Source organism: Ochotona curzoniae, unplaced genomic scaffold (assembly GCF_017591425.1).
Source record: "Ochotona curzoniae isolate NIBS_2020 unplaced genomic scaffold, NIBS_Ocur_1.0 contig_43, whole genome shotgun sequence".
NCBI lineage: Eukaryota > Metazoa > Chordata > Mammalia > Lagomorpha > Ochotonidae > Ochotona > Ochotona curzoniae.
In genome coordinates, this window is record NW_024466218.1 from 28,276,304 (window position 1) to 28,303,987 (window position 27,684).

The window sequence follows — 27,684 nt, forward strand, 5'->3', positions numbered from 1 at the left end:
GGAAAATGGCAGTGCATGAGGCGCTGTCAAGGAAGGCAGGGAGAAGGCAGGGCAAGCTCCATTCTCCTTTTAAGAAGCACCTGCTAACAGTTTCCTGGGAGGTCATTTTTTTTTCTTGTTACTACCACTTTTTATCAGTTACAATTACAGCTTTATAACCATATTCTAACCAACTGAGCTATTTTCATAACAACACTAAGAAGTCACACAGATGGACAGCTGACTCCACAGCTCACAGCCTGTTTCTCTATCTACACTCTGTGGTATGGAGTTGAGACAATCACTTCTCACGGAAGATAACTGGGCCCCCGGGGAGGTTAAGTTCTTCTGCCTAAGAAAATGTTGAGTTTCAAGCAGTGGAGTTAGGAATAATTCAAATTTTGATTCTAAAGCTAGGTTTTCTTCCTGCATTAAGGAACCCACATTTACAACTGAGTCCACATTCGACCGAAAGTGCTTTGAATCTAGGCTCCTTGGTCTCTGATAGGAGACACAGACGACACCCTGGGAGGCACAGCCGTGGCTCGAGACACCTGGCCACTACCACGCGTGGAGCAGCCACAGCTTGCCCTAGGATCTGAGTGTGAGTCAGGGCCACCTTTTGCATAGAGTTCCATGATGGCAGGTCCTAAAAACTTTGAAAACAAGTTGATGGACTCCCATGATTGGCAGCATGAACCCACATTATTTTCCTGTGGGAATTGTAGTCGATAACTACAGACGGGTATTTAGTTCAGAGATTTTCCAAGAGACATCCTTTTTCTGTTTTTGTTTTTAAGGTACCAATGCTGCCTGTGCTGACCGACCCATCCCCCAAACGTGTGTTGCGCGCGCTCTGAAGCTCTGAGTGATTCATTTCCTCTTCTGCCCTTAGTTTCCTTTCTCTACCCGTGGTCTCTTTCCTTTTCCTTAGCACATGAATGAGAATATTTTGCGGTGGGTGGGGTGGCGGGGGGATGAGCTTAGTGTTATGGGAGCCCCTTGACCTACTTTGGCTCCACACAACACACTGGCTGGCCAGGTTTTCCAGGTGGGGCTTCAGTATTGGCAAGGAGGAAGGCAGCCAATTTTGAATTGAGATATTTTGGAGTGGGACCCTCCTTCTCCCACTGACTGCCCTGTGCTCTTCAGCTGGGGGCCTGCTGGAGGAGGCAGGAGAGGAGACCTCTCACGCTGAGCCCTCCCCATGTGACAGGCACCTGTGAACTGATTCACCTCTTTTACCCTTTTCCAACATCAAAAAGGCCCTCTACCGAGGGTGTTTATACTATTAGTCTTCATTCATTGAAATAATAAGCAAATAAAAGTTGGGTAACAGAAGCGGTTGGCTAGCCAGTGTGATGCGTGCAGCCAAAGCAGGTCAAGGAGCCGCGGGATGCCAACATCACCTCCCCCCACTGTGAAATATTTTCATAGATGTGCCCAGGAAAAGGGAAGAGACGATGAGGGGAGAGACCAACTAAAAGCAAAAGAGGAAATGAATCACTTTCAGAGGGGGCTTCTGCCCTCGGGGCGGGGGCTTCTGCCCTCGGGGAGGGGGCTTCTGCCCTCGGGGCGGGGGCTTCTGCCCTCGGGGAGGGGGCTTCTGCCCTCGGGGCGGGGGCTTCTGCCCTCGGGGCGGGGGCTTCTGCCCTCGGGGAGGGGGCTTCTGCCCTCGGGGAGGGGGCTTCTGCCCTTCGGGCGCGGACTGCTGCCTGTCAAAAGAAGACAGTTTATCACATGCTGAGACAGCCAGGGCATGAGCAGGACTGTGTGTGTGGGCATTGTGGGGCTTTCTAGAAGTTCTGCAGCAGGGAATGTAGACCAGGGAACTGGCGTTTCATACACAGTGGGGAGGAGAAGGGGCTCCAGTGGCAGAGAAGCACAAGCTGTCTGCGTGATGACAGAGTGAAATTCTGCTCATTGTAGACAGGAATTGAAAAAGGAAGGGCAAACCCAGAGGTCACTTTAAAGGGAGATGTGCAGGGACTGGTGACAGCTTGAACACAGGGGCTATCAAAGAGGCGAGAAGTTGATGACGGATTGCGACTTCAAGTGTTCCGGTGTTGGCAGACAGGAGCAGCAGGCACAAGTGGGCGGAGGTCAGAGCCGGCCTGGTCTCGCCACACATTCAAAACCACGAGGCAGGTGGGAGGGTGAGTGCTTCACTCCCAGGAACACTCTGTGCCCCTCTGCTCAGGCATCTCTCCGGGCCCCATGGCTGGTCCAGCCCGTGCAGCTGTTGGACCAGATGGTGCCACAGCCAGCTCCCTGGCAGGCAGACATTCCAACTTCAGTCTTTGTTCGTCAGCAGTTCTGCTGTCGGTCTGGACTTCACTCAGTGTTATTTTATACATCCAAACTTAGATCCAAACTGCTACATTTCTAGGAAGTCTAATCTATCCCGCAATCCAATTCTACAATTATGAAAATACTGATGATTTCTTCAAGTGCTGCCTAATGAGTGTGATGCTGATATCTGAACCAGTAAAGCTTTTGGAATTGTCTTTGATTCAGAAGATGAGATAAAGATATTTTTTTTCTGATTACACAATCATCTTAAAGACACTTATGACAAACCTTCCTCATTCGAATTTTCTATCTCAAGTGTAACCTTCATACCCAAACGTGTTGCTCTTATAGAGCAAGAAAAATGAAGACCGTGAAGACATGCAAATTGCTATGGATAGAATGTGAAGGGTTAAACAGCCTACAAAATGCTACACACATCTCATGCAATAGTAATTTTTAGAAACACTCATATTGAACCTAAGATTTGAAGCAGACACTCCAAATTGATTATAATTGTGTTCAGGCATAGATGCTAAAATGTTTTATCTTTTTCACATTTTATAACATGGTTGTACATTATGCTACTAGAGACTCAATAAAAACTTCTTAGAAGCATTGATTTAAAAGATTGCTCTGTGCTGTGAGTGGGAAGCTGTGATGGTGTAGGGACTGAGTCAACACAACTCCCACCAGAGTGTGTGGGCGCCACATGCTTTCTTGGCTGACAGGTGTTCTGAATCTGTTCTTTCAGAAGGCACTGTAGTTCTTACCTTGTCTATACTGCTCTTCAAGTTTAACTCAAGCTGCTTGCAATCCACTGTCAGTTTATCTAAGGGCCCTTTGGTTTGCAAAATGACCCTAGGATGGCAAAAATGTTTCCGTAGAATATTGAAAAAGTCTAAAAGCAACTGATAAAGAGAGATGCTTGGGGTTGAAATGTGAAGCCCCAGAAACACATGAAGTCCCAGGCCCAAGCTTCTACCGTGCCAATTCTCCCTTCCTGGGAAGCAGTCTGTGCAGAAGGGATCAAGTTGAATGCAGCCATACTGGCTCGGTTGGCCCTAATCCAATGACCCTGTCTTTGCAAGAGAGAACTTCAGATTCATGGGAGAGTAAACCACATGCAGGTTAGAGGCAGAGTTTACAGCCAAGTGTCCACACATGACCAAGAACTGCCGGGAACCACCAGCAGCTGACCGAAGCGAGGAAGGATCACTTCCCTAGACCTTGGAGGTGGCACAGCCTTGCCATGGCCTTAATTCAGCCTCCACGAACAAGAGAGAGGGTTTGTGTGGTTTTTTTTTTTCCCCCTAAAGGTTCAAACCATCCAGTTCATGGCACTTTGCCACCAAAGCCTTAGGAAGTGAATGTAGGATAGGATGCTAACTTCATTCATGCTGGAAAAAGTATGAAATGAAGACATGTTCTAATAGGATACAGTCCCATCTTAGGAAATGTGAGAATCTTAATAAGGCAGGTTACCACAGCAGCTTGTCTTTGATGTTTGTACCATTTTGTATGAGAACTACTGCATCAGCTTCTGAGATCACAGTCTCTGGTCATAAGTCTGACCAATCTGGTCACACTGCAGCCGAGTGGCTTCACAACATTAGATCCTCCTGCTTACAACCCTCAGAGAATCCCATGGCTCCACAGAATATTCAAATTCCTCTGCTGGCCTCTCCAACTGGCCTGCTGCCACTCCCTGAATCACAGTGCAGCGTCTTCCTCCTTCTGAGGTCCCCCCTGCTCAGTGGAGTCCAGGTCAAACGCCAGATCCCAGCAAGCCACACACCGGGCCCCAGCGCCGAGCCATCGCGGTTCACTGCAGCTGCAGTGTTCTGCCGGCACCGAGAGGCAGCAGGTGGGTGTCTCCTGCGAAGCCTACATCCCATAGCCAAGTGTCTGCTTCAAGTCCAGGCTGATTTGCTTCCAATTTACCTTCCAGCTACTCTGGGGAGGCAGCAGGTCATGGCAGCAAGTGAGTGCTCAGGTGCCTGCCAGGCACACAGGAGGAGACCTGGATGGAACTCCTGGCTTTGGTGGGCATTTGGGGAATAACCAGGCAACAAAAGACCCCCCTCCCTCTCCAGTAAACACACACACACATTTATTATAGATGCTGAATCACAGCTCCAAGATCAATGCATTTCAACACGGTGGCACTGGTGGATTTTTTTTTAAGATTTATTTGTTTTTATCAGAAAGGGAGCTTTACAGAGAGACATAAAGACAGAGAGACAGATCTTCCATCTGCTAGTTCACTCCCCAAGTGGTTGCCAGAGCTATGCTGATCAGGAGCCGAGAGCCAGGAGCTTCTTCCAGGTTTCCCACCCAGGCCCAAGGACTTGAGTCATCTTCCACTGCTTTCCCGGGCCACAAGCAGGGAGTTGGATGGGAAGTGGAGCAACCAGGGCATGTACTGGCACCCATAAGGGATGTCAGTGCTTACAGGTGGAGGATTAGCTTGTGACACCACTGTGCTGGCCCCTTCTGAAGTGATTCTTATGCACCATACGTTAGTGAGGCACCTCCTCTCCACTATGAGGGGCCACAGAGGTGGGGGGCATTATTCTTTGAAAGCCTAACACAATGTCTCAAAGTAGATATCTAATTGATGCAAGCACCAGATGAATTTCCTGTTAACCAACATGCTATAACAGCTACGTCAAGTCCCCTGTTATTGTAATAAGCAAAATCAAATGTACAGCCTGTGCATTTCTTTTTTCCTTTTAAAAATTTTTAAAAAGACTTATTTATTTGTTTGAAAGGCAGAGTTATAGATAGAGGCAAAATGAGAGAGAGAGAGAAAGAGAGAACTGGTCGCAATGGCTAGAGCTAAGTTGACCTGAAGCCACAGCTGCTTCGGGTCTCCCGTGTGAATACAGGGCCCAAGCACTTGGCCCACCACGTGCTACTTTCCCAAGCAGATTAGCAGGGAGAGAGTTGGATCAGAAGTGGAACAGCTGGGACTTGAACTGGTGCCCGTAAGGGATGCAAGGGATGCACATGGAGGTTCAGCTTGCTACACCACGAGATAACCCCTCAGCCTATTTCATTAGACCTCCTCTAAACACCTCATCTATTTTAAGATTCAGCTGTCAAATTCCATCTTATTCATGAAATACATGAATGATTGTTAATAATCATGCTTTTAAAAAAATCATGCTTTTTTTTTTAAAGTAACACACACAAAAAAAACCACTCTAAATGATGACATAAATATGGGCAGATTTGACCTAAAGTTTTATCTGGTGATAGTTTTAAATTCTGTCCTACTTACCAGCCCTTCCTTCTTTCCACACACAGATACTAGGGGACTCTGTTTCAAAACGGTTTTTCCCCCATTATTTTGTCAGCTTCAAAGGCTAAAATATGCCCATGTTTATATTTCATACCTGCCAAACATTAAACGGTACACTCCTTGTCTAGAGATACACAACTAGAAAAGACTTTTCACACTGTGCTTCTAACTCCCTTCATTGAAAGGCCTGAAATTAAAAACAAACAAAGCGTGGCCCAGCTGACTTTGCCCCATTTCTGGAGCCCCGGACCTTCTCCCTCTTCTCTTCACTCCTTGTTTATCCCTACAAGACAAATTTGCAACTCCCTCAAGGGCACAACGTGCCTGTAAAACTTGTATCCTGTGAGGATCAACAGCTTTGCTGTTGATGCGAAAGAACAGAAACACACACCCTGGGTAGATACACTATGTTGCAATTTGCTGTTGTTGTTCCATCTCAAGGTACACGCTGTGAACAGAAGTTCTATCTCGTGCTATCAGGAAGCGAAAGCTGTTCCTTAGCTAAGAACCCAGGAAGTCAGAAAGAACCTCGAGAGCTTGGGGTTATCAGATTCAAGTCAAAAGGTTTCAGCGGATCTCTGCTGCGCTCCTGGTCACGGGATGCTAACACCCGCATTCCATTCCCTAACGTCTGTCTCCCAAAGGAACGTTTAAACTCAAGAGTGGGTTAATGCTGAATAGGCTTTGTGTTTGTGCGGGGTCAGGTCGTAAACACTTTTATAATTTGTGTCATCTGTATGATTTAAGATAAACTAGCTCAAACGTGGGGGAGGGGGGCGGTTGGGGCGGGCAGGTAACGTAAATGAGAAAAGCCAACAGCAGCGAGGGAGGGTTGTGCGCTGGGAAGCAGGTGGCTGGCTCCTAGCACACAGGCCTTCACTGCACTGTCCCAGCCCGTCAGATCTAAAAACTTTGCAAGAGACATAACAAACCCAGGTTTCTTACGCAATCTCTCAGCTTTTCAATGCTGGTAACCCACTCAAATGTCCACAAGAGATTCTGCAGGCAAACAGCTTGTCCCAAACCCAAGCGCACGTTAATTAGCAAGGTTAACAGAAAACCACGCACCCCACGAGTTCTCACCCCCTGTGGGGCTGGGACCGGAAGGCGCACTGCTCCCCTCCGATGAAAACTTGTGCGATTCACTTTATCTCTGGGAAGCTCAGCTTCTGAAGTGGCAAACTGGCCTAGAGGGTAAGGACGCCAGCTTCCCGGGGTCGCTAGGCGGACGGAACGAGAGCCTGCAGCTCCTACGAAGCGGCCCTAACACCTGTCTGTTCTTCCCAAGACACGTCTTTTTCGTTTGAACAACGTCGAGCACGCCGGCGCAGATTCAGTTCTGGGTGTTTCTCGGCCTCAGTTTCCAAACCCTGGCTCGGCTGTCGGGGTCGGCGGAGCGCGCTTCGCTTTCCGCGCCCAGGAGCACGCACCGCGCGGGGTGTGGACAGAGGCGGGGACAGGGGCGGGCCTGGACTCAGGTGTCGTTACGTCACGGGGGCCCGGGGAGTCCCTATAAGACCTCGCCGGTGCCGGAAGCGCTCCAGTGGCGGCAGGGTTCGGGGACGTCGGGCCTCTCTTTGCTCTCTCTCCACACCTCCACATCTGCAAGCGCTCGATCGGGAAAAGCAAACAAACAAACGAAAAAAACCTTCCCGGCCCTCGCCGCGAGCTGCGCGGCGATCCCTTTGATAATGCGTAAAAGTCGGGAGCGAACGCCAGCAGGTACGGACCTGGTGCCACCCGCCGACACCAGACGGGGCGGGTCGGGGCCGAGGTCCGGGTCGAGGCGGGGTCGCTCCGTCTAAGCCCCGGCTCCGACGGCCAAGGGCTCCCCTGCTGGGGCCGGGTTGGCGCCTGGGTGTGCGCCTCCTGGACGCGTCCAGGACAATGCGCAGGGGGGTTTCCCGGGACGGTGGCGACGGCGCGGGAGCTGGTTAAGCTAGGGCTTGGGGTGCGCTTGCATTTCAGCTGGGGCAAAGGTTAGTTCTTCTCCCTGCATGCGCTTTCCCGCGACCACGGCAGGGACACTGCGAGGAAGGAAGCTGTCGAGAGAAAGAGGCGCAGTCACAAGTACGGGTGGGGGTCGGGGGCACGGCTTCCAGCGTCGGACCCTCGGCCTCCGGGGGCGACTCTGGGAGTCAGTCATTCATGCTCCAACCTGCCCTATCCTGCTTCACCTCCCTGCCATGCACAGGGCTGATGGAAACCTTCCAGGGACCTGGTGAGGACTCGTGAACTTAGCAGCCCAGATGTTGTGTTAGTTCAGAGGATAACGGTGTACCTAACTATATTGTGGGGGGTGGATGGGGATTGTGTGGGCCCACGTGATTTTCAGGCATGCCCCCGCTCCCTGCACACACACCTCCCTCACCTACAATGTCATCACTTTCCGGGTTAGCCCTCCTGCTCCGCTCTTTATCCCCCCCCCATCCTATCACAGGTGCCTGCTGACCTTTGAGGGGTTCGCCAAAGAAGGCGGTGAGGTTCAGGGCTGGAAATCTGTGCTGCTGTTACATCAGCCGCTGAGCCCCGTCTCCTGTCCTTCCCCTTTGTGCAGCCCACGGGGGACGGGGTGCGCATCCTAGGAAGCGGTTAGGAAGGTGGGCCTGGCTGCACACGTTGGCATCAGGCTGCTGTCTCTGTCCGACACAGTTTTATGCACCTGATGCAGTGTGCAGAGCTCGGACCTGTTTCTTAGATGTCTAATCTGTGCAGGCGTTCTCAGATTCACCTTCCTTCCTGAGAGCAGAGAGCAGAAGAGCACCCACTCTGAACTTGATAACATAGTAAATCCATTTATAAATATAATTCAACTAAAACTTGAAAAAAACAGTAAGTGGTTACTGTTTTGTACCTATTATTATTATTATTATTTTGCTTGAGAGAGTGTTTCCTGATAGTACTTCCAAAATTCATATGCTAAGTAGTGTATTTTGCAGACTGTTAACAGAATGTAATTACTTCTTTTTATTTATTATTATTTTTTTTATTGGAAAGACGGATATACAGAGAGGAGGAGAGACAGAGAGGAAGATCTTCCTTCCGATGGTTCACTCCCCAAATGGCCGCAACGGCTGCACCTGAGCCAATCCAAAGGCAGGAGCCAGGAACCTCTTCTGGGTCTCCTACGTCGGTGCAGGGTCCCAAAGATTTGGGCCATACTCGACCGCTTTCCCAGGCCACAAGCAGAGAGCTGGATGGGAAATGGAGCTGCTGGGATTAGAACTGGCACCCATATGGGATCCTGGGCGTGTAAGGCAAGGACTTTAACCACTATGTTATCGTGCTGGGCCCATGTAATTGCTTCTTTAAGATGCCTCACCCTGTATCCCACAAAGAATGGCATGCTAATTTATTACAATCTTCAGTGGTTAGGATCGGTTTAACTCCATTCTTGTGGAAAGAGAAATTAGTTTCAAAACTTAACCATATATTCATAGTTTTTGTTTGAGCATAAGTAGGATCTTTGCAGTGTCCTATGAAATGGACAAGTTGATGATTTTTGATGTCCACACAGTCATGATCTTGAAGTGGATGAGAAGACCCTGAGTAATTTGCCATTTCTGGAAAATAAAGATCAGTGCAGACTCATTTACTGAAAAAGTATGCCAGGAAATTAGGTTATCGTCATCTTTAATACAGTTAATTATGGTGCTTAAACCAGAAAGTTGCAAACAGCTGAATGAAACAGAACTGTTCTCCACACAACCAATGGTTAGTGGAGGCTGGATTTGTAGGAAGAGGTTGGTTTTGAATTAATGTAAATTTAGAGCGTGTGGACTCAGTTTTGGAATACAATTTTATAGCTCTTTTATAAGAAATGCCAAAAAGTTTTCATGAGGAAGAGAGTAGATGTGCCTTTTGGCTCACGCAGCCTCGTTCTTAGCCTCATTGTTTTGTTTGCTTTGCTTTTTGAGCCCGTGCTGGCAGGTGTGTGTTCCGAGTAGCATTTCACTGAGAAAACAAGTGCACAGGAAATTGAAGTTGGGATGCCTCTGGGGTGTTTAACTTGTCACTGGATGCACCGCTTAGAGCCGTCGTCAGTAACCATCTGGGACACTGGCAAAGCTCACCTCAACGTTTGCTCTCCCTTTAGAGCTGAAAGTCGCGTATGCTGTTCAGCCCGAGAGACCTGGTCTTCAAGATCCGGTGTCCGCGGAGTTTGCAGCTGTCTCGTTTGCGGAGATGCCTGGGAAGAAGGCGCAGAAGAATACCCAGCCGAAGCCGGCACTCCCGTTGTCAGGGCCGGCACTCCCGCTGTCAGGTAACACGGGCTACGCCCGCCCCACGCCCCCGCACCCCGAGATTCAGCCTGTGGCAGCTGTGGTGGCTCAAGGCCAGGTGTAACAAGCTTGTTGGAGGTTCAAGGTTGGGCCGGGTTTGAGCCCTGTCTGGAGCCTTAAGGATGACTCCAGGAAGCTGGTTCTCCAGGAGTTCCCGGAAGGAAGGAAGGCATAGAGACTGGGATTGGAAAGCTAATGTGCTTTGGCTCGGGCAACACGTTAATTCTCTGCATTTGCCCTTTGCTGGAGCTGTGGGAGGCCAAGTGCAGGTCGAAGCCCTCACTTCCCTGACCCCCACGGGAGGGGGAGGGGAGGGGACTTTCCAGAGACTTCCTTGGACAAAAGGCCTGGTGCGGCAGAGGGAATACAGGGAGGACGTTGTAACCACAGGTGGGGATGGTGAGTGGGGGTTGGTTCCCGGTGTTTTCATCCTTTTCCCTCCCCCAAAATTACTCCAACAGTTTTCAGGTTAGACCTCCCGGCCCCGCCACCACAATCTCCCTCTTTAGAAATCCCATCAGAGACAGCAGTCAGCTGTGTGGGACGCAGAGCTGCGTTTGGAATCTGGGGGGAGGGGAGCCATGCTGCTGTAACAGCAGTCAGTCTCTGGAGCCCGGTTCACCAGCAAGGGCAGTAAAGCACTGCTGAGGCCATCTTGTTGGACGCTGGCTGGAGCTCTGAGAGCTCAAACCTTTACACAGCACTCAACTCCCACTTTTTTTTCTGTCTCTGAGAATGCAGCAGAAAGTCAATAAACTTGATTACATATTAATCCATTTATAGATGTGCAATGACTAATACAAAAATTAAGGATACTGGGCCTGGTGTGATAGCCTAGTGGCTAAATTCTTCCCTTGCATGCCCTCGAGCCCATGTGCACCGGTTTGTATTCGGCTGCCCCACTTGCCTTCCAGGCCTCTGTCTGTGGTCTGGGAAAGCAGTCAAGGATGGCCCAAAGCCTTGGGATCCTGTACCTGCATGGGAGACCTGGAAGAAGCTCTTGGCTCCTGGCTTTGGATCGGCTCAGTTCCAGCCGTTGCAGCCACTTCGGGGAGTGAACCAGTGGGTGGAAGATCTTTTTCTCCCCTCTTTCCGTCTCTCTGTAAATCTGACCTTCCAAGAAAAATAAATCTTTTTTTTTTGAAGCACTAAAAAAAAAAAAGTGAAGGAAACAGCTGAGAGTTCTTTTCCATTTTTGAAGGGGGGTGGTGGGGAAAGTCCCTTATGAAATCTGGGACTTTCACAGCTGCTGGCTGCTGTAACAGCTGTGCGACCTCCGCAGACGGCAAAGCCAGAGCCTCACCGTCTCGTCACATGGATGGGTGGGCGCAATGCACTCTTAGCGGTGCTTCTGTCAATTTGGATATTTTGCCTTTTAGAGCTGGAAGTCCGATGTGCCATTCAACTCAGGAAAATTGGAGACGAACTGAATTTTCGGCAGAAACTTCTGAACCTGATTTTTACGTTCTTGAACCTAGTTACCTGACATGCTCCCTGGTGCTTTTGCCGGGGAGGGAGTCGTGAGGTTTTGTCGTTTTTGTTGTTGTTTTTGTTGTTGTTGTTTTCCAAATGCCATTTCCCTGTTGGGTACACCATTGGCCACTGCAGAGACTGCGCAATCGTTTGAGAAGACTGTGAAAGATCACCCGCTTTTTCAGACGTCGCTGGGAAAAGAGATGGAATGTGTGTGAGAAACGGTTTTGGGTAGGCAGTGAGCAGAAATCGTTTTGGGGGACATGAAAACCTGAAACCGCACACGGAAAGAAGAATGGAGCAGCTTGGAAGGCACGATTCATCACAAGCGCGTTGTTCCTGGGCTTCGGCTGCAGGTGCTGCGCAGCCCGGTGTGAGAAGAGCTGACAGCGGAACTGGTCAGCGAAGAGTTGGCTTTTCTGGGACAATTCAGGGCGATGTATTATACAGTTGGGGTTTATATGTTATCTTGATGTCAAGGAAAATTTCCTTCTGTGAACACTGATCATCGCAGTGAATGCTGACCGATCACTGCCAAAGGTAACGTCAGTCAGTATCTGTTCCTTCTCACTTCACTCGTGTTGTTTCTGTTCAGTTGGCTTTTAATGAAATGCACTGCTCTGGGGATTAACTGGAAAGTATGGAAAACTGGGAAATCATCAAGAACAAAGCGGAATAGAGATTCAGAAGGATTGCCTGCGAGTGGCAGGAGAGCTCCTATAGTTTGAATATGATAAATATGATTAAATGTAAAATTATACGGGCATTTCTATAACCAGGGATTATAGAAACAGGACTGGACTCTAGCTGGTGGAATTAAGCTTAGTACAACACTCAGTTGCTAGGAAAATCTGTAAAATACATTTTACATTGGCCAGGGTGCGTACTGTGAAAACCGGCCTTTAAGGAGAAACTAGGACAATTTGCATCGTTCCAGTGTACTTTTCTATAAAAGGGACCAGTGTGGTGGCACAGTGCGTTAACCTGTCGCCCGGGACGCCGACATCCCCTTTGGGTGCTGGTTCAAGTCCCAGCTGCTCCATTTCCAATCTCGTTCCTAGCCAGTGTGCAAACGAGTGTTCTCAGGTCAGGGACTCAGCTGAAGTTCCAGGTTTCTGGCTTCTGACTGGTCCAGCCCCAGTTTTGTCAAGATTGATCAAACAGACAGCAACAAGATGCTTCACGAAGAAATTATTTTATTAAAACTGTACTGCAGCCATCATCTATGCTGTTAGGATGACACACTTTTGTCTTAAGAATGCATAGACTTTTATTTTCCAAAAAACCAGAGTGACAAAGCTCTTGTTACAAAGGTTAGAATATGCAAGCTGAACAAACATAAGGAGATAGCCTCGGGGTTAGGTGGCCTTCTTCGAGGGCCCACAGGAAGGAGAAACAGCACTGCGACATGAGTGCTCCAAGAGAAACCATCACACAGACCATGCGAGGCTCCTTCCCTTGTTTTTCTTAAGATTTTCTATCTCTTTCTCTGTGTCTGTGTCCTTTCTAGCACTCTTTCAGATAAATAAATACATCTTTAAAATATATAAAAGGGAAATTATATTTCTCATCTAAAGTGGAAAGCTCAGATAGAGGTCTTTCTTCAAAGATAGAAAATGCGTATTTGAAAAAAGTATGCATGGTTTTAAAATTATTTTGCACCAGAATAAACTTTTATTTCCATTTTTCTATTGCATATACTATACGCATATAGCATATATATATAGTATATATACATATTTATACATATATACACTGGTATATGTGTATATACCCTGGTATATACACAAACATAAATGGATATCTGTATTGATTGTTTGCCTTAGAACATTAGGTGGATTCTCAGACGGATTTCTTGAGTGTTTTTTTTTTTCTCAGGGCTATGAACAGAAACTGATTAGCAAGGCAACAATCGTTGAACATGGGAATATGACTTGAACAGGCATTTCTCAAAAGAAGACATACAAATAATGGACAGGTATAGGGAAATGTTCAGTGTCTCCTACCAGACTACAAGTTAAAATCACAATGAGATACTGTCTTATCTGTTAAAAGCTGACGGGCCACTGTTCCGGCAGGCCGAGAGAGGACGGAAGATAGCCCAGTGCCTGGGCTTCTGAGTTCCAAGATCCTGGGCCAGTCCCAGCTTGTGTGGCCTTTTGAGGAGTAAATCAGTAGATGGAAAATTCTCTGTTTTGCTCTTTTTTCCTATTCTCTAAATTCTGCCATTCATAGAAATACATACATCTTTAAAAAGATGGAATTTGACAGAAGATTATAGAGAAAAAGGAAACTGCACGTGTGTATAGTTTTATTGTAAATTAGTATGGCCATTGTGAGATACAGTATACAACTAAAAACTAAAAATAGGAATACTCTTTCTTTGGCCATTTCACCAGTAGGTGTAAATGCAAAGAAATTGCTAACAGTGTGTGGAAGAAGTGTCTGGGTTTCCAAGTCCACTGCAGCATTATTTACAGTAAGCAAACAAGATAATACCTTGAAGGTAGGTGTTCACTGAGGGACGCACAGATAAATACAATGTAGGGTGTGTCTCCAATGGAATACTGTTTGATGTTAAAAAAGCAAACAGTAACTTGTATCATAGATGTCAGAATCTTGGCATAGATGGACAGTGTGCAGCTTTATGGATCCATTCTGACGTCGGACTCATAATATGAATACATAGGATACTTGTTGCTAGAGGTTGGGGTGGGAAAAGGGAAATGAAAATCGAAAGGCACGGAGTTATAGGGTGATTGGCTTTGGTGTTCCATCGCACAACAAGTTGACTGTAGTTGAATGTTTGTTTCAGAGCCACTCCAAGGTATTTTTAACTGTTCTTGCCATTAAGATGATAAATATTTGAAGTGATAAGGTAATTACTGATTTTATATTGTCATGATACATACATTTGTTGAATATCACATTGTATTCCATACATGTGTATATACACATGTAAAATTGTCCATTACAAATAAAATTAAGTCCTGGGTCCTTGAGCCTGCCTGTGCAGTGGGCTTCGGGTCCTTGAACCCTGTGGGTAGGGGATCCAGTGGAGCCTGGGTTGACTGGCTTGGGTCCGCGGCCCACCTGCAAGAAATGGTCCTCCTCAGTGGAAAAGACAGACTAGTGGACAGCTGGCCTAGATCTGTATGGAGGATAAGGCAGCCCATCGAGGCCTGCAGAGGACATCCGTACCATCCCACAGGAAGGAGGCCAGAACAAATTGGACAACTACCCCAGCCAACAACAGATACCTGGGCAAGTAGAAACTCTAAGGTCAGCTATGTCAGCCTGATCAACTATGTTAACATCATCTAAAATAGAATAAAATTAATAAAATTTAAAAAAAACCTTATAGAAACATTATGAATGAATCCTGGAATAATCTTATTTATTTTGCTTATTTATGATTAAGATATATGTTTCATGGGAAAATGAGTATAATGAGTTATGAGAGCAGTTTTCTGGCCACTTGCAATGTCAACAGTACAAATGTCAGTGTAGGCTAGAGTTACTTTAGATAGAAAATTATCTCAGTATCTTTTCTCTCAGCATTATTAAAGGATGTTTAACTTCATTATAAGAAATTATTGGACCTGGTGCGATAGATTGGTGGCTAAATTCTCACCTTGTATGCTCTGGTTTGTGTCCCAGCTGCTCCACTTCCCATCCAACTCCCTGCCTGTGGCCTGGGAAAGCAGTGGAGGACGGCCCAAAGCCTTGGGACCCTGCACCCGTGTGGGAGACCCGGAGGAAGTTCTTGCATCCTGGGTTTGAATCAGCTTAGCTCCGGCCGTTGCAGCTGCTTGGGGAAGTGAACCAGCACACACAATATCTTTCTGCATCTCCTTCGCTGTATCTCTTCTTTTCCAATAAAAATAAATAAATGTTAAAAAAGAAAAGGAATTTATTTTCTGCCTAGATATATAACTTTGCTGAGACAGAATTTTGCCTATAGAATTTTGCCACAGATAGAACTTTGCCTCGAGACAGAATTTTGCCCGAAGTTTGTCTTAGAGACAGAATTTTGCCTAGGTAGTGCTTTGCTTAAGGATAGAATTTTGCCTTAAATGGAATTGTACCCACATGACAGACTTTTGCCTGTAGACTTTTCCCCTTATGTTAGTTATGGTCTGTAACTGTATTTGTATGTACATATGCAAAAGTTGATACTGTAGCAATAAACTGTTGAAAACTATCACCATTCTCCGTGTTTACTTTCTTTTTCACCATGTCAGTGACAACGCGTTCATTATCAACCCATCATTTGAGTCGCCAGGTGATCTTTCACCACGTCCCATGTCCAAGTTAGGGGTAGGAAACACTGGAGCATTTGGCATGATTTTTGTTGTCAAGAGACTTTTTCATTGGGAAGGGAAATGGTGAGAAATGGGAAGTTAAGCTCAGCAGAGGTCTGGAGGGCAGGTGGGAGGTCTCCATGAGCGCCCTGGGGGCACTTCTCTAAGGAGGCTCCAGACTCCAGCTCTGAATGGGAAGCAGTGAGCTTGCTCCCTGGACTGTGCTTGGGTATATTTGCCAGGCCAGAAGAGCTGCTGGAAGTGGCCCTCAAGGAACCTCTCTTTTCCCTTTGTCCCTAGCCCCAAATAGTAAGAATTGCTTCTCGCTAAGCCAGTCCTGTGCAGAAGCAGGCATAACCCGGTGGCCTTCCTGTTTCAGTGTGGGAACTGCAAGACTGTGGCTGAATCTAGGAGCCGTGTCTGTACTCCACCCTTTCTCGCAGAAGCAGTGGGCTGACATCGGTCTAGGCTGAAGAGGGAAGAAGTTACAGGAAGAAGAGAAGACACAGCCAAAGGTTACTGGGCGGTGCCACGGTTGGGCATATCGCAGTTGTCAGAGCTGGCGGTTGCTTCGGAGAGCCTGGGGTAAGTTGGCATGATCTGATTTGAAGGACTCTGGAAGTCCAGCTCCTGCGCCTCACTCAGCATGGCCAGACGGACCCCTTGCACTCTAAGCAGTGACGCATGGAGGCAGAGGCACAGATGTCTCTAGGATCAGAAATGAGGACTGTTTTTGAGAACTATGTTTCAATGTTAAGATTCTCAAGGCGTCCACCCACGTGATTGTATCTGTTGACCTCCAAACAATCTTCATTTGCATTGTAAAAATTCTATTTTTGAATTTTTTTATTGGAAAGGCAGATATATGGGAAGAAGGAGAGACACAGAGAAAGATCTTCCATCCATTGGTTCACACCCGAAATGCCTGCAGTGGCCTGAGCTGAGCTGATCCGAAGCCAGGAGCCAGGAGTTTCTTCCGGGTCTCCCACATGGGTGCAGGGTCCCAAGGCCCTGGGTTGTCCTCTAGCTGCATTTGTATTTTAAAGGAAGCATTGATCGTTTATCTCTCAATGTACTTCTTTCTCAATGAATGAAATATGTGGTTCTCCAGTCGAAGAGTCTTGAGTGTTATGATTTAGGTTTTAGAACCACTTGCAATGACGTTTCGATCCTGCTCCCTCCCAGCTCTGGGTAGGCCCAGCGTCACTGGTGAAAATTCTGCTGATTCTTCATTTCTTTGTCAGAATTCAATCTTTCAGGAAGATAGATGACTAACCCCTTGAGCATAGAATGCTGACTGGGAGTGATGTGGGGCAAAGAGGTTGGGATCCTGAAGCTAAAGACTTTAAACCCCTTCTGAGCGGCTGACAAGTTGGCTCAATTAGCTAATTCTCCACCTCCAGGTGCCTGCATCCTATGTGAGTGCCAATTCATGTCCTGGCTGCTCTACTTCCCATCCAGCTCCCTGCTTGTGGCCTGGGAAAGCAGTAGAGGATGACCCAAGTCCTTGGGACCCTGCACCTAGGAGGGGGACTCAGAGGAGGCTCCTGGCTCCTGTGGATGCAGCTCGGAGCATTGAGACCATTTGGGGAGTGAACCATCAGATGAAAAGATCTTTCCCTCTGTCTCTCCTTTTTTCTGGAAATCTGTCTTTCAATTAAAAGTGAAACAAACAGCAAAAACAGCAACAAAGCTGAACTGTGTAACCTTCACAAAGACAACCGTTGAGCTGGAACTACTCTGAAATCTAGAGTTCCTGGTCATCTAAGGGTTCTTGGGGTTTGCAAGGGGGGGTAACGAAGCGGTGTGAGGGTCGTCTTCCAGTGCAGTTCGTGTCCTGGGAGTCTTGTTTCTGTCCTTGGTTCACACGGTGTGAGAGGATAGTAAAGGGTTTACACAAAGAAACAGGGAGTGGGATTTAAAAAGAAAAAATAATTTACCCCCTAATGTTGAGACTGATGGATTCTATGTATTAGAATGGGCGGGGACTTCTCAGATATGGAACCATTTCCTTGGAAATGAGCATTCCTGGGTGCGTGCGGGCCTTCCTGGCTGAGCTGTGCCTGTCGGAATCGTTGACCTGCAGCTGAAATGACATGGGGTCAGCTGACAGCACACGCCCTACCGCGTGATTCCTTGACTATTCCCAAGTAGTAAGTCATGATCAAAGAGCCAAACCTTTGTTAATGCAATCAGGCACTCACTTTGGCTTCGAAGAATGTTGGGAAGTCAGTTCAGTAAGTTCAGGCTTAGGCCTTTACACGCAATTTCTTCTCTATGATGTTTCCCCTGGAATAGAATGTTATTCTAACTTCCAGAGAAATGGGGAGTTGTTGGGGCTTCTAGAGCGCAGTTGTGATTTCTTTACTGGGTAAATAATTAACCACAGACTTCTCCCTCCTTCCCCCAGGTCCCAAGAGACACACAGTATTAACGCCGTGATTCCCCCTGCCCTGTGACAAGGGCCTGGCCTTGGGCTCGTATTCCATCAGAGAGCAGAATGGTACTAACTGTGTTTTTGGAAAAGGTTTTTCTTCTCTTTGTCCTGCCCCCGGCTGGATCTCTAACAGAGACAAGACATCTGGCCACTCTAGCATCCTGTCTGCTCCCGGTTAATTTCAAATCCACAAGCTCCCCACTCCACACTCACCATCGCCTCTAGCTTTGGAAACTGTCATTTTGCCACTTACTTTTTGGTTGGCTCCGAATACTTTTCTCTGCTACGGTGCTGTTATAGAAAGACATATCTCTTTCAAATCAGGAAAATAGAAAGATGAGAATGTGTAATGTCAGTTAACTTGCCCTGCAAGAGAAAGGGCTAGAGAATAGCTTTTCTACAAAGCTTCAGGAGGCTCTTTCCAAATTAGAATGATTGGACTAGAACAGGACTGTCTCGGGGAGGGTGACAAGGCCGTGGCAGAGCTGAGGGCAGTGACAGCTTTCCCCTGCAGGCGACCAGCGCTCCTAATTTGTCAGCTGTTACTGATAGTCTGTTGTTTATCTTTACCCTGTGTGAAACTGGCTTTTCAGGTTCATATGGAAATGCCGACACTGAGCTGCAACACACCTAAATACAGAGAAAGTTGCTGTCGGATAGTTTGGGATTCAGGCAAGGGCAGATTTGGGTGATGCAGGTTTTCAGAAGAAGGACTTAAAGGTTTTTTTTTCTCTGAAAGGTGAAAATTGAGAGTTGGGACAAGTGTCAAGTACTGGCTGCTTCCTGCAGGCCACAGTAGTTCCTAGTTCATTCACGGGGACTCGCTGAGACTTTACTCCTAAGCACACAGTTCCCACAAGACGAGCCTTATCTACGGCAACCTGTGACGTCAGGTGCTTTAGAGAGAGGGCTGCCCGGGACACTCATGGTGGGGAGGCCTGGTGATCTTTCTCATCGCACAGTTGGGGAGGCAGCATCTGGAAAGGATTAGCCACTTCCCCGACTGGGAAATGAACAGAAGACGCGAGAGTTTAACTTGGGCCTTGTGGATCTCACACTATATTCTCTTGCTAGGGCAGTGCAGCTCCCTGGGAGCCAGGCTCCCTACCGCCGTGTGAGCACCTGCCTTGTCCTCCAGCCTTGGGCTTCTTCAAGCACTGCCCTGTCCTCAGCCCTGGATATCCTGAGGGTAGAAAGCTGATGGTTAGGCCAACTGATGGATGCAAAAAAAAAAGTTGAAAAAGGCTGCGAAAGGTGGCACTAGCTCACATCTTTTCAGCTGTAGGGGTTTTCCAATCTCTAGCAATAGGAGTTGTGGGCCCTCAGGAAGGGGGTCTCGTGTTATTCCCAGAAACCAGAGGGAGCTAGCCAGAGAAGTTAACCTATCAGGCCAGCCTCTCAGGAGTGAGTGATGGAGGATGCAGTTAACTGGGAGACTATCCACCTGCTTGCTATCTATCAGCTGCAACCCAAACAGCACCTACGGGGACAGACCTACAGGAGCTGTGTGTCATGAGGAAAGTAAGGGAGCGAGTAAATGAAGTCTAAACAGCCGTTTGAGCTCTCTGTCTTCTCCCTGTCAGAGCCAGCCCTACATCTAGGCACATGTTATGTAGGGAAAAGAACCTGCTGCCATCATTAAAAAAAAAAAAAAAGGCAGTAAAATCATATAAACGAGCCAGTCTGGATTTTGATGACTCATTTTGTGGCACGGCTCCAGGGTGGCTGTGTTCTGAAACCCTCTGGCTGACAAAGGTCGCCGTCAGAGCTCCAAGGTGTGTGATCTTGAGCGGACACAGGTGGTTCTCAGTTGATCAGAAAGTGTTGCCCTTCCTCACTCAGAGAAAGAAAGCTGACCCGGGCAGCACTGTATCAAACCAGCCAACGGGGTGAGACCAGGGTTCCTGCACGCGTCTGCTGAGAAATTGATTATTAGTAGCACATTAAAAGCAACTCTCTGCGAATTAGCCCAAACCTTTCATTTGCAAAACACAGTTATAGAAGCACCAAAGGAAGCTGTGCTTCTACTTTTCAGATGACGCCCCAGCTGACATGGAAGCCAGGGAGGAAGTTCCCTTGGGGCTCTGGAAAGTACCCAGCCCACATGAGAGAGCCGGGCTTCTCTTCATACTTTAAACAACTTTGAACAAGGAAGAACTCAGAAATAAGGCATGCACCCCATCCCTGTTAGAATAAGCTGGCTGAGTGGGAATGGACACAGATCTGTGGAGTAACACACTCTGCCATGGATTTCACTCAGAATCTTCTCACAGTTCCATTGGGATTCTCTGAGCGCAGGTGGGTCGTGGACATCAAGCCTTGTCATGTACATATATGTAAGGTTTTCCCCTGGAATTTTACTATTTCTACTTGATTTGAATGGCAGCGTGCAGGCGGCAGAGTAAGAGATCTGTCAGTCTGCTGGTTTATTCCCTAACTGCCTACAACCGGCAGGGCCAGGCGAGGCAGAGGCCAGGAGCCAAGCGTTTCACCTAGGTCTCCCTCATGGGTGCAGGCACCCAAGCACCTGGGCCATCATCTCTGCCTGCCAGGGGGTGTACTAGTAGGATGCTGTGTGCAAAGCAGTTGGCCAGGACTCCAGGATGAAATGCGGACACCCAAGCAACAACTCAGTGGCTATACCACATGTCTGTAGGGCGGCTGTTTATTGTTTGCTTCTTAAATAATCCTAATGTGCATGGAGCTGTCCCAGTTTGGAAATGGAAAGTTCCACATATAGGAAAGGTTGGCAGTCCTGGGCAAGGTGGGATATTGGCCTGTGCCTTAGGTTGCCATCGAAATCCACCATTGTCTCCCTGCCTCTACCCTGTTGACCCACGTGTAAGAAGGTGACAATCCTAACTCCTCAGCATCGTTCCTATTACAACTTACATTGGGGCTCAAAGCTCTCACTCCGGCATAGTTCTTAGTTCAGGGCCTGGCAGTAAGCCCCCAGCTGACAGACATGATCAAGAGTTGGCAAAGGCCAAATGTCGTCGGGGGGCTGCTGGGATTGTGAAGCACTGGCTTGTCCAGGTGGGCCAGCAGATAGAAGACACGACAGTGCTGGCCAAGGGCCGGAGTCAGCAGTGCCAAACCAGCAAAGCGGTCATTGAAAAGCAGGTCAGGAGAGATCACTTGCTTTTATTTCTGATGAAGAAGTGCTTTGCTTTCGTTGTAAGCAGGGGGGTCTTCAAACTATGTTGTGGAGATCAAGAGCCCCAGCTGGGCCAGAGAGCCGCCCCCCCTTCACTCGCCCTGGCTAGGTTTACATCCTGGTTCTGGTATTCCCATATGCAAGAATGTAACTCGGGGGAGGGGAGCGTGGGGAGACATGGACGCAGCAACATGATTTATTCCAAGATGAAAAGATGCACTGAGACGTGAGTGTGGGCAACTTCAAGAGAGAGCACTGCCAGGAAAAGCGATAGTATCAACCTCAAGCAAGTTGCCCTGGGCTTGGGCTGGGGTCGTCCTGTGCAGGTCGGGCTGTGGGTGAAGACCCAAAGGAGCCAGAGATGGATGGGGCTGCAGTGCACCTGCTAATGTCCAGAAAGATGTCACAGTGCCTGGCATGTGGTGTTAAGGGGCTTGAGCTGCACTTTGAGGTGGGCGTGTGCTGAATTCTTACCAACTGGCATGGAAGATGTGAGGACGATGTGCTGGCTGCTTGGCGTCTAATTCTTTGCTGACTCCCTGCTTCACTCGCATCGCTTTTCCCGTAAGTGATTTTACTATCAGAATCAGCAGTGATGAGGAAGTCAGAGGGAGCATGCCTGCCGAGTTACCATGGAGACAGCCCCTGCGAAGGGTCCTTTTCTGCCTTAACTTTGTCAGACCACATTCTTATCATCTTCTGGTTTGTCATCCATCTCTGTTGCTTTTTTTTTTTTTTTAAAGAGCTAGTGCTTCTTCCAGAATGCATACTTGCCCCGTCCAAGGGCCTCTTACTCTGTTGCATCATGCTCAGCCTGGGAGTGTCACCTCCTCCTGCCAGTTTAGTAATTATCACGCGATCCACCCGTCTCCTATCTCCTCGTCCCTGCCCAGTAAGTTCCTCTTCCCTCTTTTTCTTTAAATGTCAAGTTCACAGGGTTCCTTGAAACGTTTTCTCCCAGAGTAACGACCCTCGACTTCTCCTTTAAGTTCCAGTTTCCATTTCTATTTTTTCCCCTTTGTAATCCTGCTAGATTTCTTCACTTTTTAGGATTTGTTTACATTTCTCATCCACACTGGACTTGTTTCTTTTTTTGTTTTGCTGCCCAAAGTTCAGCAATCCTTCAAGACTTGGGTCAAGTCCATTTCCTCAAATCTCAAAGTGCTCAGGTTAGAAAGAGTATTTTACCTTTCAGGTTCTCATTGCACATTCATCTTATGACTACGTAAATGATTTATTTACATTTGTATTCAACAGTTGTATTTTTGTCTCTCCAACTTGATTATAAGTTCCTACAGGTATAACAGACCTAATATAATTTTTTTTTAACCTCAGGCTTAACTTACTAAAATGGCATTTATTCATTCATCTTTTAAATAATATTTAACTCTGTGTGCCAGAAATTATTGGACAGCTACAAAAATAGAAGAACTAAGATAGAAGAACTAAGGATGCATGCTAGAGATTCAAATCCTTGAAAGCCTAATTGGGGGGGGTGGGTAAACATTGTGGCAGAGTGAGTTAAGTTGCTGCCTGTGACACCAGCATCTCATATGGGCACCTGCTGAAGTCTGGACTGCTCCACTAGTGACTCAGCACTCTGCTAAGGTGCTTTGAGAAAGCAGCAGATGGTGACTCAAGTGCTTTGAGACATATAAGATCCTCTGAACTCTTGGCTTCCACTTAACCCAGCCCTGGCTGTTGCAGCCATTGGGCAGTGAACCAGCAGATGGAAGATTCTCTGTCTCTTTCCCTCTCTCTGTAACTCTGCCTTTCAAGTAAATTCAAAACAAGTCTGCTGGAGGCTCCATCTCACAACCGCAATTCTAATACTGTAAGGATGGTGTAGGAGGTGAGTAAACACCACAAAGAAGCTTTGAAGAGGCCCACAAAGGAAGTGTGTGCGTGTGTGTGCGTGTGCGTGTGCGCGTGTGCGTGTGTGTGTGTGTGGCAGGAGGCATTGAAGCCTTCTCAGGATAGATGTTTGTGGTGATGATTTTGTTTTGATTTATACTTTTACTGTCACCAATTACTCCGATATTTTACAACGTCTCCTTTGAAATTGTTCACACAGGGTTTTTAATTTGATTTCTTCTGCAGAGGAAGTCTGTGATTTGCTCATACTTAAGAGCCCATGGGGGACTTCCTTCATTTAGTTGCATGTTAGAGTCACCTGCAGGGATTTCAAACACTCCAGCCCAAGTCCTGAGATTCTTATTCAGTTGATCAGAGATGGAGCCTGGACACTGAGACCTGGCCTGCTCCCCATGGTACGGCCTGCGGCTGGGCTGGAAAACACCCGACGACTCCTTCCTCACCTCTCTAGTGCTAAAACTCCAAATTCAGGTTCTGGTGTTAGCCGCCCTTTATTATTTATTTATTTATTAAGATGTATTTTATTGGAAAGTCAGATTTACAGAGAGAAGGAGAGATAGAAGGAAAGATCTTGAATCTGCTGGTCCACTTCACAAATGGCCACAACGGCCAGAGTTGAGCTGATCCAAAGCCAGGAGCTTGTTCTGGATCTCCCACATGGGTGCAGGGTCCCAAGACTTTGGACCATCCTCTACTGCTTTTCCAGGCCACAGGCAGGGAGTTGGAAGGGAAGCAGAGCAGTTGGGACAAGAACTGGCACCCATGTGGGATCCTGGTGCATGCAAGGTGAGGACTTTAGCCACTAGACTACCATCCTGGTCACCCCCTACTGCATTTTAAATAAGTAATGTGGCAATGCCATACAAACTGTCAGTGCCACATGGGGAGGGCTTATTTAGATCACAAAATATGAGCTGAGATTCTGTGGGTGGATGTTTCAAGGCTAGGGCATTGCTAGCTAGGGCTTCCGGTGGACCCATCTGTTATACAGGGTTGGCTCCTATTTATCATGCCTTCAGGGAAAAACCAAAACTACAGAAAAATGACACTGCATGGCTTCGAGCGAGGTGAGCCTCCCCAGGGAGAGACATGGAGGGGCCAGAAAGAAGTGGGCAGTCAGTGCACGGTGCTGAAGGTGGCCCTTTAGTGTGACACTGGGAGAGAGGGCCACTCTTGAGGATGGGCCCATGTTTTGTAGGGTGTGACTCAGCAGGTTCATTTTCAGGAAATGCTTTTTTCTATCTCCACTCCCCCTAACAAACACCTCTCCCTCCCCCCATTTTTTTCCTATTGTTTCAATGAGCCGGAGAAGGAGACCACATGAATTGGCAAGTGAACAATATTGAAAAACATTTTAGTGTCTCATGTCAGATACAGTAATAGCCTGAACTGATTAGGTACACACAAAACTGCTCAAATAGCCCGCACTCTGCTCTACTCTTCTCTACAGACAAATGTCGCATCGGCCAGGCGTCTCTCCAACACAAATATGCAGACCATGACTGGCCAGCAACTCAGGTGAGATGGCTGTCCCACCACTCATTGTCCAGACATCCAGACACACATATGGCCTCTGTTCGTCGCCTCTCTGCTCCTCCCTCCACCCCCCATCCACAGACAGGCAGCAGCATGTGGGTGTGCAGTGGATCTTGTTGGGCACATAGCCCTGTGAGACTTAGAACCGCCGCCGCAGCAGCTGGGATGACTCAGCCGACAGGGCAGGCCTGGTGAGCTGAGGCCGGTACAGTAAACCAGAAGAGAGTTCCTCCAGCCAGCCTATTTTAAGCCGCAGGATTTTCTAATTGGTTTGGGTAGTAAGTGAAGTGTGCATTGAGCAATGAGAAGGGATTAACTAGTCTCTGGGGCCTTGTTTTAATAATGGTTAGATGTGTGACAGCTCATGGTTGAAATGCTTGGTAAGTAGAATCTCATTTACTCCTTTTAAATATGTGTGTGTGTGTGTGTGTGTGTGTGTGTGTGTATTATTTAACAATAAGAATTATAGAGATCTTCTTCAATTTGGCCCAAAGCTGGGAACCAGGAGCCTATTCCCAATTTCTCATGTGGGTGCAGGGGCCACCACTGCTTTTCCAGACCATTAGCAGGGAGCTGGGTTAGAAGTGAAGTAACCGGGACTCGAACCAGTGCCATAGGGGATGCTGGTGCTGCAGGTGGAGGATTAGCTTATTATGCCCTGGTGCCGGCCCCTCATTTACTCCTAACAACCCTGAGAGCTAGTAATTCCTTCCCTCCTCTTTTCCCCCTCCCCTTTGCTTTCCTCTCTCCCTGTTTTTCTCTTCTTCTAACAAAGACAGACCTGGAGGTTGGGTGAGGCCACACTGTGAGGGTTATCTCTGGAGACAGGGATAGAGTTTAGACTGATCTGCTTCCAAAGTCTGCCACCTGCAGCTTCATAAAGCAGCCGCCACTGGGCATCAACTGAGGGCATGTGTTGAGGGCTTAGGACATGCCAGGTGTGTGGCTGGGCACCGCAGAGGCCGCAATGCTTAGAAAGCCAGCCTGTGTCATCTGGGAGTCAGTGGACACCAGCAGAACTACTGGGGTCAATTGGAAAGTGTTCATTTAGTGTCAGTTCTCTCCCCAGAGGGGTGTGATCTTGGCTGAGTTCTTCAGTTTGGGATACCTTCCCCCCCCCCCCCCCCCCAGTTATAAAATGGAAATAATCAGACTATTGTGAAACTAACATGGGAAAGCATGGGGCAGTGCATTGCAAGGGAACAGGTTTTCCAGCAGTGAGGTGCTATTCATCTCTCACAGGTGCCAAAGCAGGCCAAACTCAGGTGTCCCAGCTCATCCAAGACCCCTCTCTTTCTAGAATATTCCACATTTTGTTACTCTACTAGCACATCCCAACAGCTTTGTCTCCCCGGTATGAACAAAATATAACCCTGCTCTATTCTACTCCACTCAGTGCCAGCACTGTCCCTCACCTGGGTGACACCATAGCTCCCAACTGGCCCCTGCTCGGCCCTGGCTCCTCCCTCAAACCCTCCCCAGACGTTAGCTTATCAGAGAGCTTCTTTAAGACGTAGCCTCTTCCATCTCTCACTGTGCCCCAGCCCTGTTCCACTCTTTCCCACCACTTCCAGGAGATCTGCTGAGTCGTTCATGGTCTGCCTCCTGCCCAGAATGTGGGACCCTGAGGGCAGGGGCCATGGCTCTCTGGGGCACTGCTGTATACCCGGGATAAAGGGAGGACGTGGCTGTGCCAGGCACTGGCATCCTGGAGCTTCACTCCATTCTCAGCTGAGACTGCTCTTGGTAAATTACCCTTTTGATATTAAAAAATTCAAAATCAAGTGAAAGGCAAGTAAACCAATAAATAAAGGGAGAAAGTCACCCATCCCTAATGGCAGTCCCAACAACCATTATTGTCAACATGCAGTGCTTAAAATAATCTCCATGTTTTAAGGGGGTGAGCATTTTAATAACAAAGATGAACTAGCACTCATTTTATCTCACCTGTTTTGGATTTTAGCCTATAAGGTTAAAGTGCTCGAACTCTGGAGTGACCCTAATTTGGGGTCTACTCATATCATTATGAAGAAGTTTGGCATTTTTTGCTAATTCTTGTCCATATATATTTAGAACGTTAGACCTAAAAGGAAGCTTTTCCTGCATTGTGGGCTGCTTGTGTTTGCTATAACGAAGGCATTGGCAATCCACTATGCTCCATGTGCATATGTATTCCTAAAAATAGTTGTTCAACAAGTGCTGTGTGCAGTACCTGCAGTTTCCTGTCTTGGTTTAAACCCCACCATGTTCTGCTGTCATTCTCATTTCTTTTCAGTGGGCTGGCATATTCAGTGGGCTGTGGTTGTGGTGGTTGTGAAGGAGATGGCTTGACTGATATAAAGTGACCATGATAACAACGAGGACCACAAAAAGGCAATCTTTTCAAGTAGCAAAAGCACTAGACTTGGAGATGGGAGATATGGGTTTCTGTCCCATGCAGCAACAAAGCTGCTGAGAGAGGTTAGGGAGTTTCTCAAAGGCCACATGTCAATTTCCATGTCCGGAAAGTGTCATGGTGGGGAGAGGGCATGGTTCATTCATTCCATCAACAATTCATGATTTGGCCAATTTTCTTGTGATCTGCCACTTACTCTATTAATTGGTAGAAGAAATAACTCAGCCAAACCACTTGCCTTCTGATGAACCCAATGAACCCAACCAACAAAACTCAGTCTCAGCAGTGTTTCCAGTCTGCTCCTGAAGTCTTGGTATCCCAGCTGTGAAAGACAACCCCCAACATGGCTTTGTGTACGTCTGCACCTAACTCTGGCTATTTCTCAATTCAAGAATGATTCTCTGGTGTTGTTTTGAGCCACCCATCTGTACAGAAGGTAGACAAAAACCTGAGGATTCAACCTTACTCTCAGCAATACACTGAGCTGGGGCCACGTAATCATAGCCACTTGGCGGCTTCCTGGTGTCCCAAATGCATAATATCTTAAACTGGTAAGAACCTTTACATTTCAGTCTTGAAATCTAACCAATTACCTACACTCCTTGCTTATTTAGAGTGTCTAGTGCTTGAACCATGCTGTAAGATTGAC

The 27,684-nt window shown here is 47.6% G+C and overlaps 1 protein-coding gene across 2 annotated transcripts; it reads left to right on the forward strand.

The window, feature by feature from the left end:
- The first annotated feature begins 7,114 nt into the window (after window positions 1-7,114).
- PMAIP1 (phorbol-12-myristate-13-acetate-induced protein 1) lies at window positions 7,115-16,511 on the forward strand. 2 transcript variants are annotated; one of them, XR_005884407.1, is made up of 4 exons: window positions 7,115-7,297; window positions 9,672-9,839; window positions 11,238-11,871; window positions 16,015-16,511. XR_005884407.1 is itself a non-coding variant. In XM_040985073.1 (3 exons), exons 1-3 carry the CDS (start codon window positions 7,267-7,269, stop codon window positions 11,342-11,344), a joined length of 306 nt encoding a protein of 101 aa, XP_040841007.1. In that variant the 5' UTR covers window positions 7,115-7,266; the 3' UTR covers window positions 11,345-12,034. The 2 variants fall into 2 exon arrangements, 1 of the variants encoding a protein (XP_040841007.1); XM_040985073.1 differs by lacking the exon at window positions 16,015-16,511 and having other exon boundaries at window positions 11,238-12,034.
- Window positions 16,512-27,684: the final 11,173 nt, after the last annotated feature.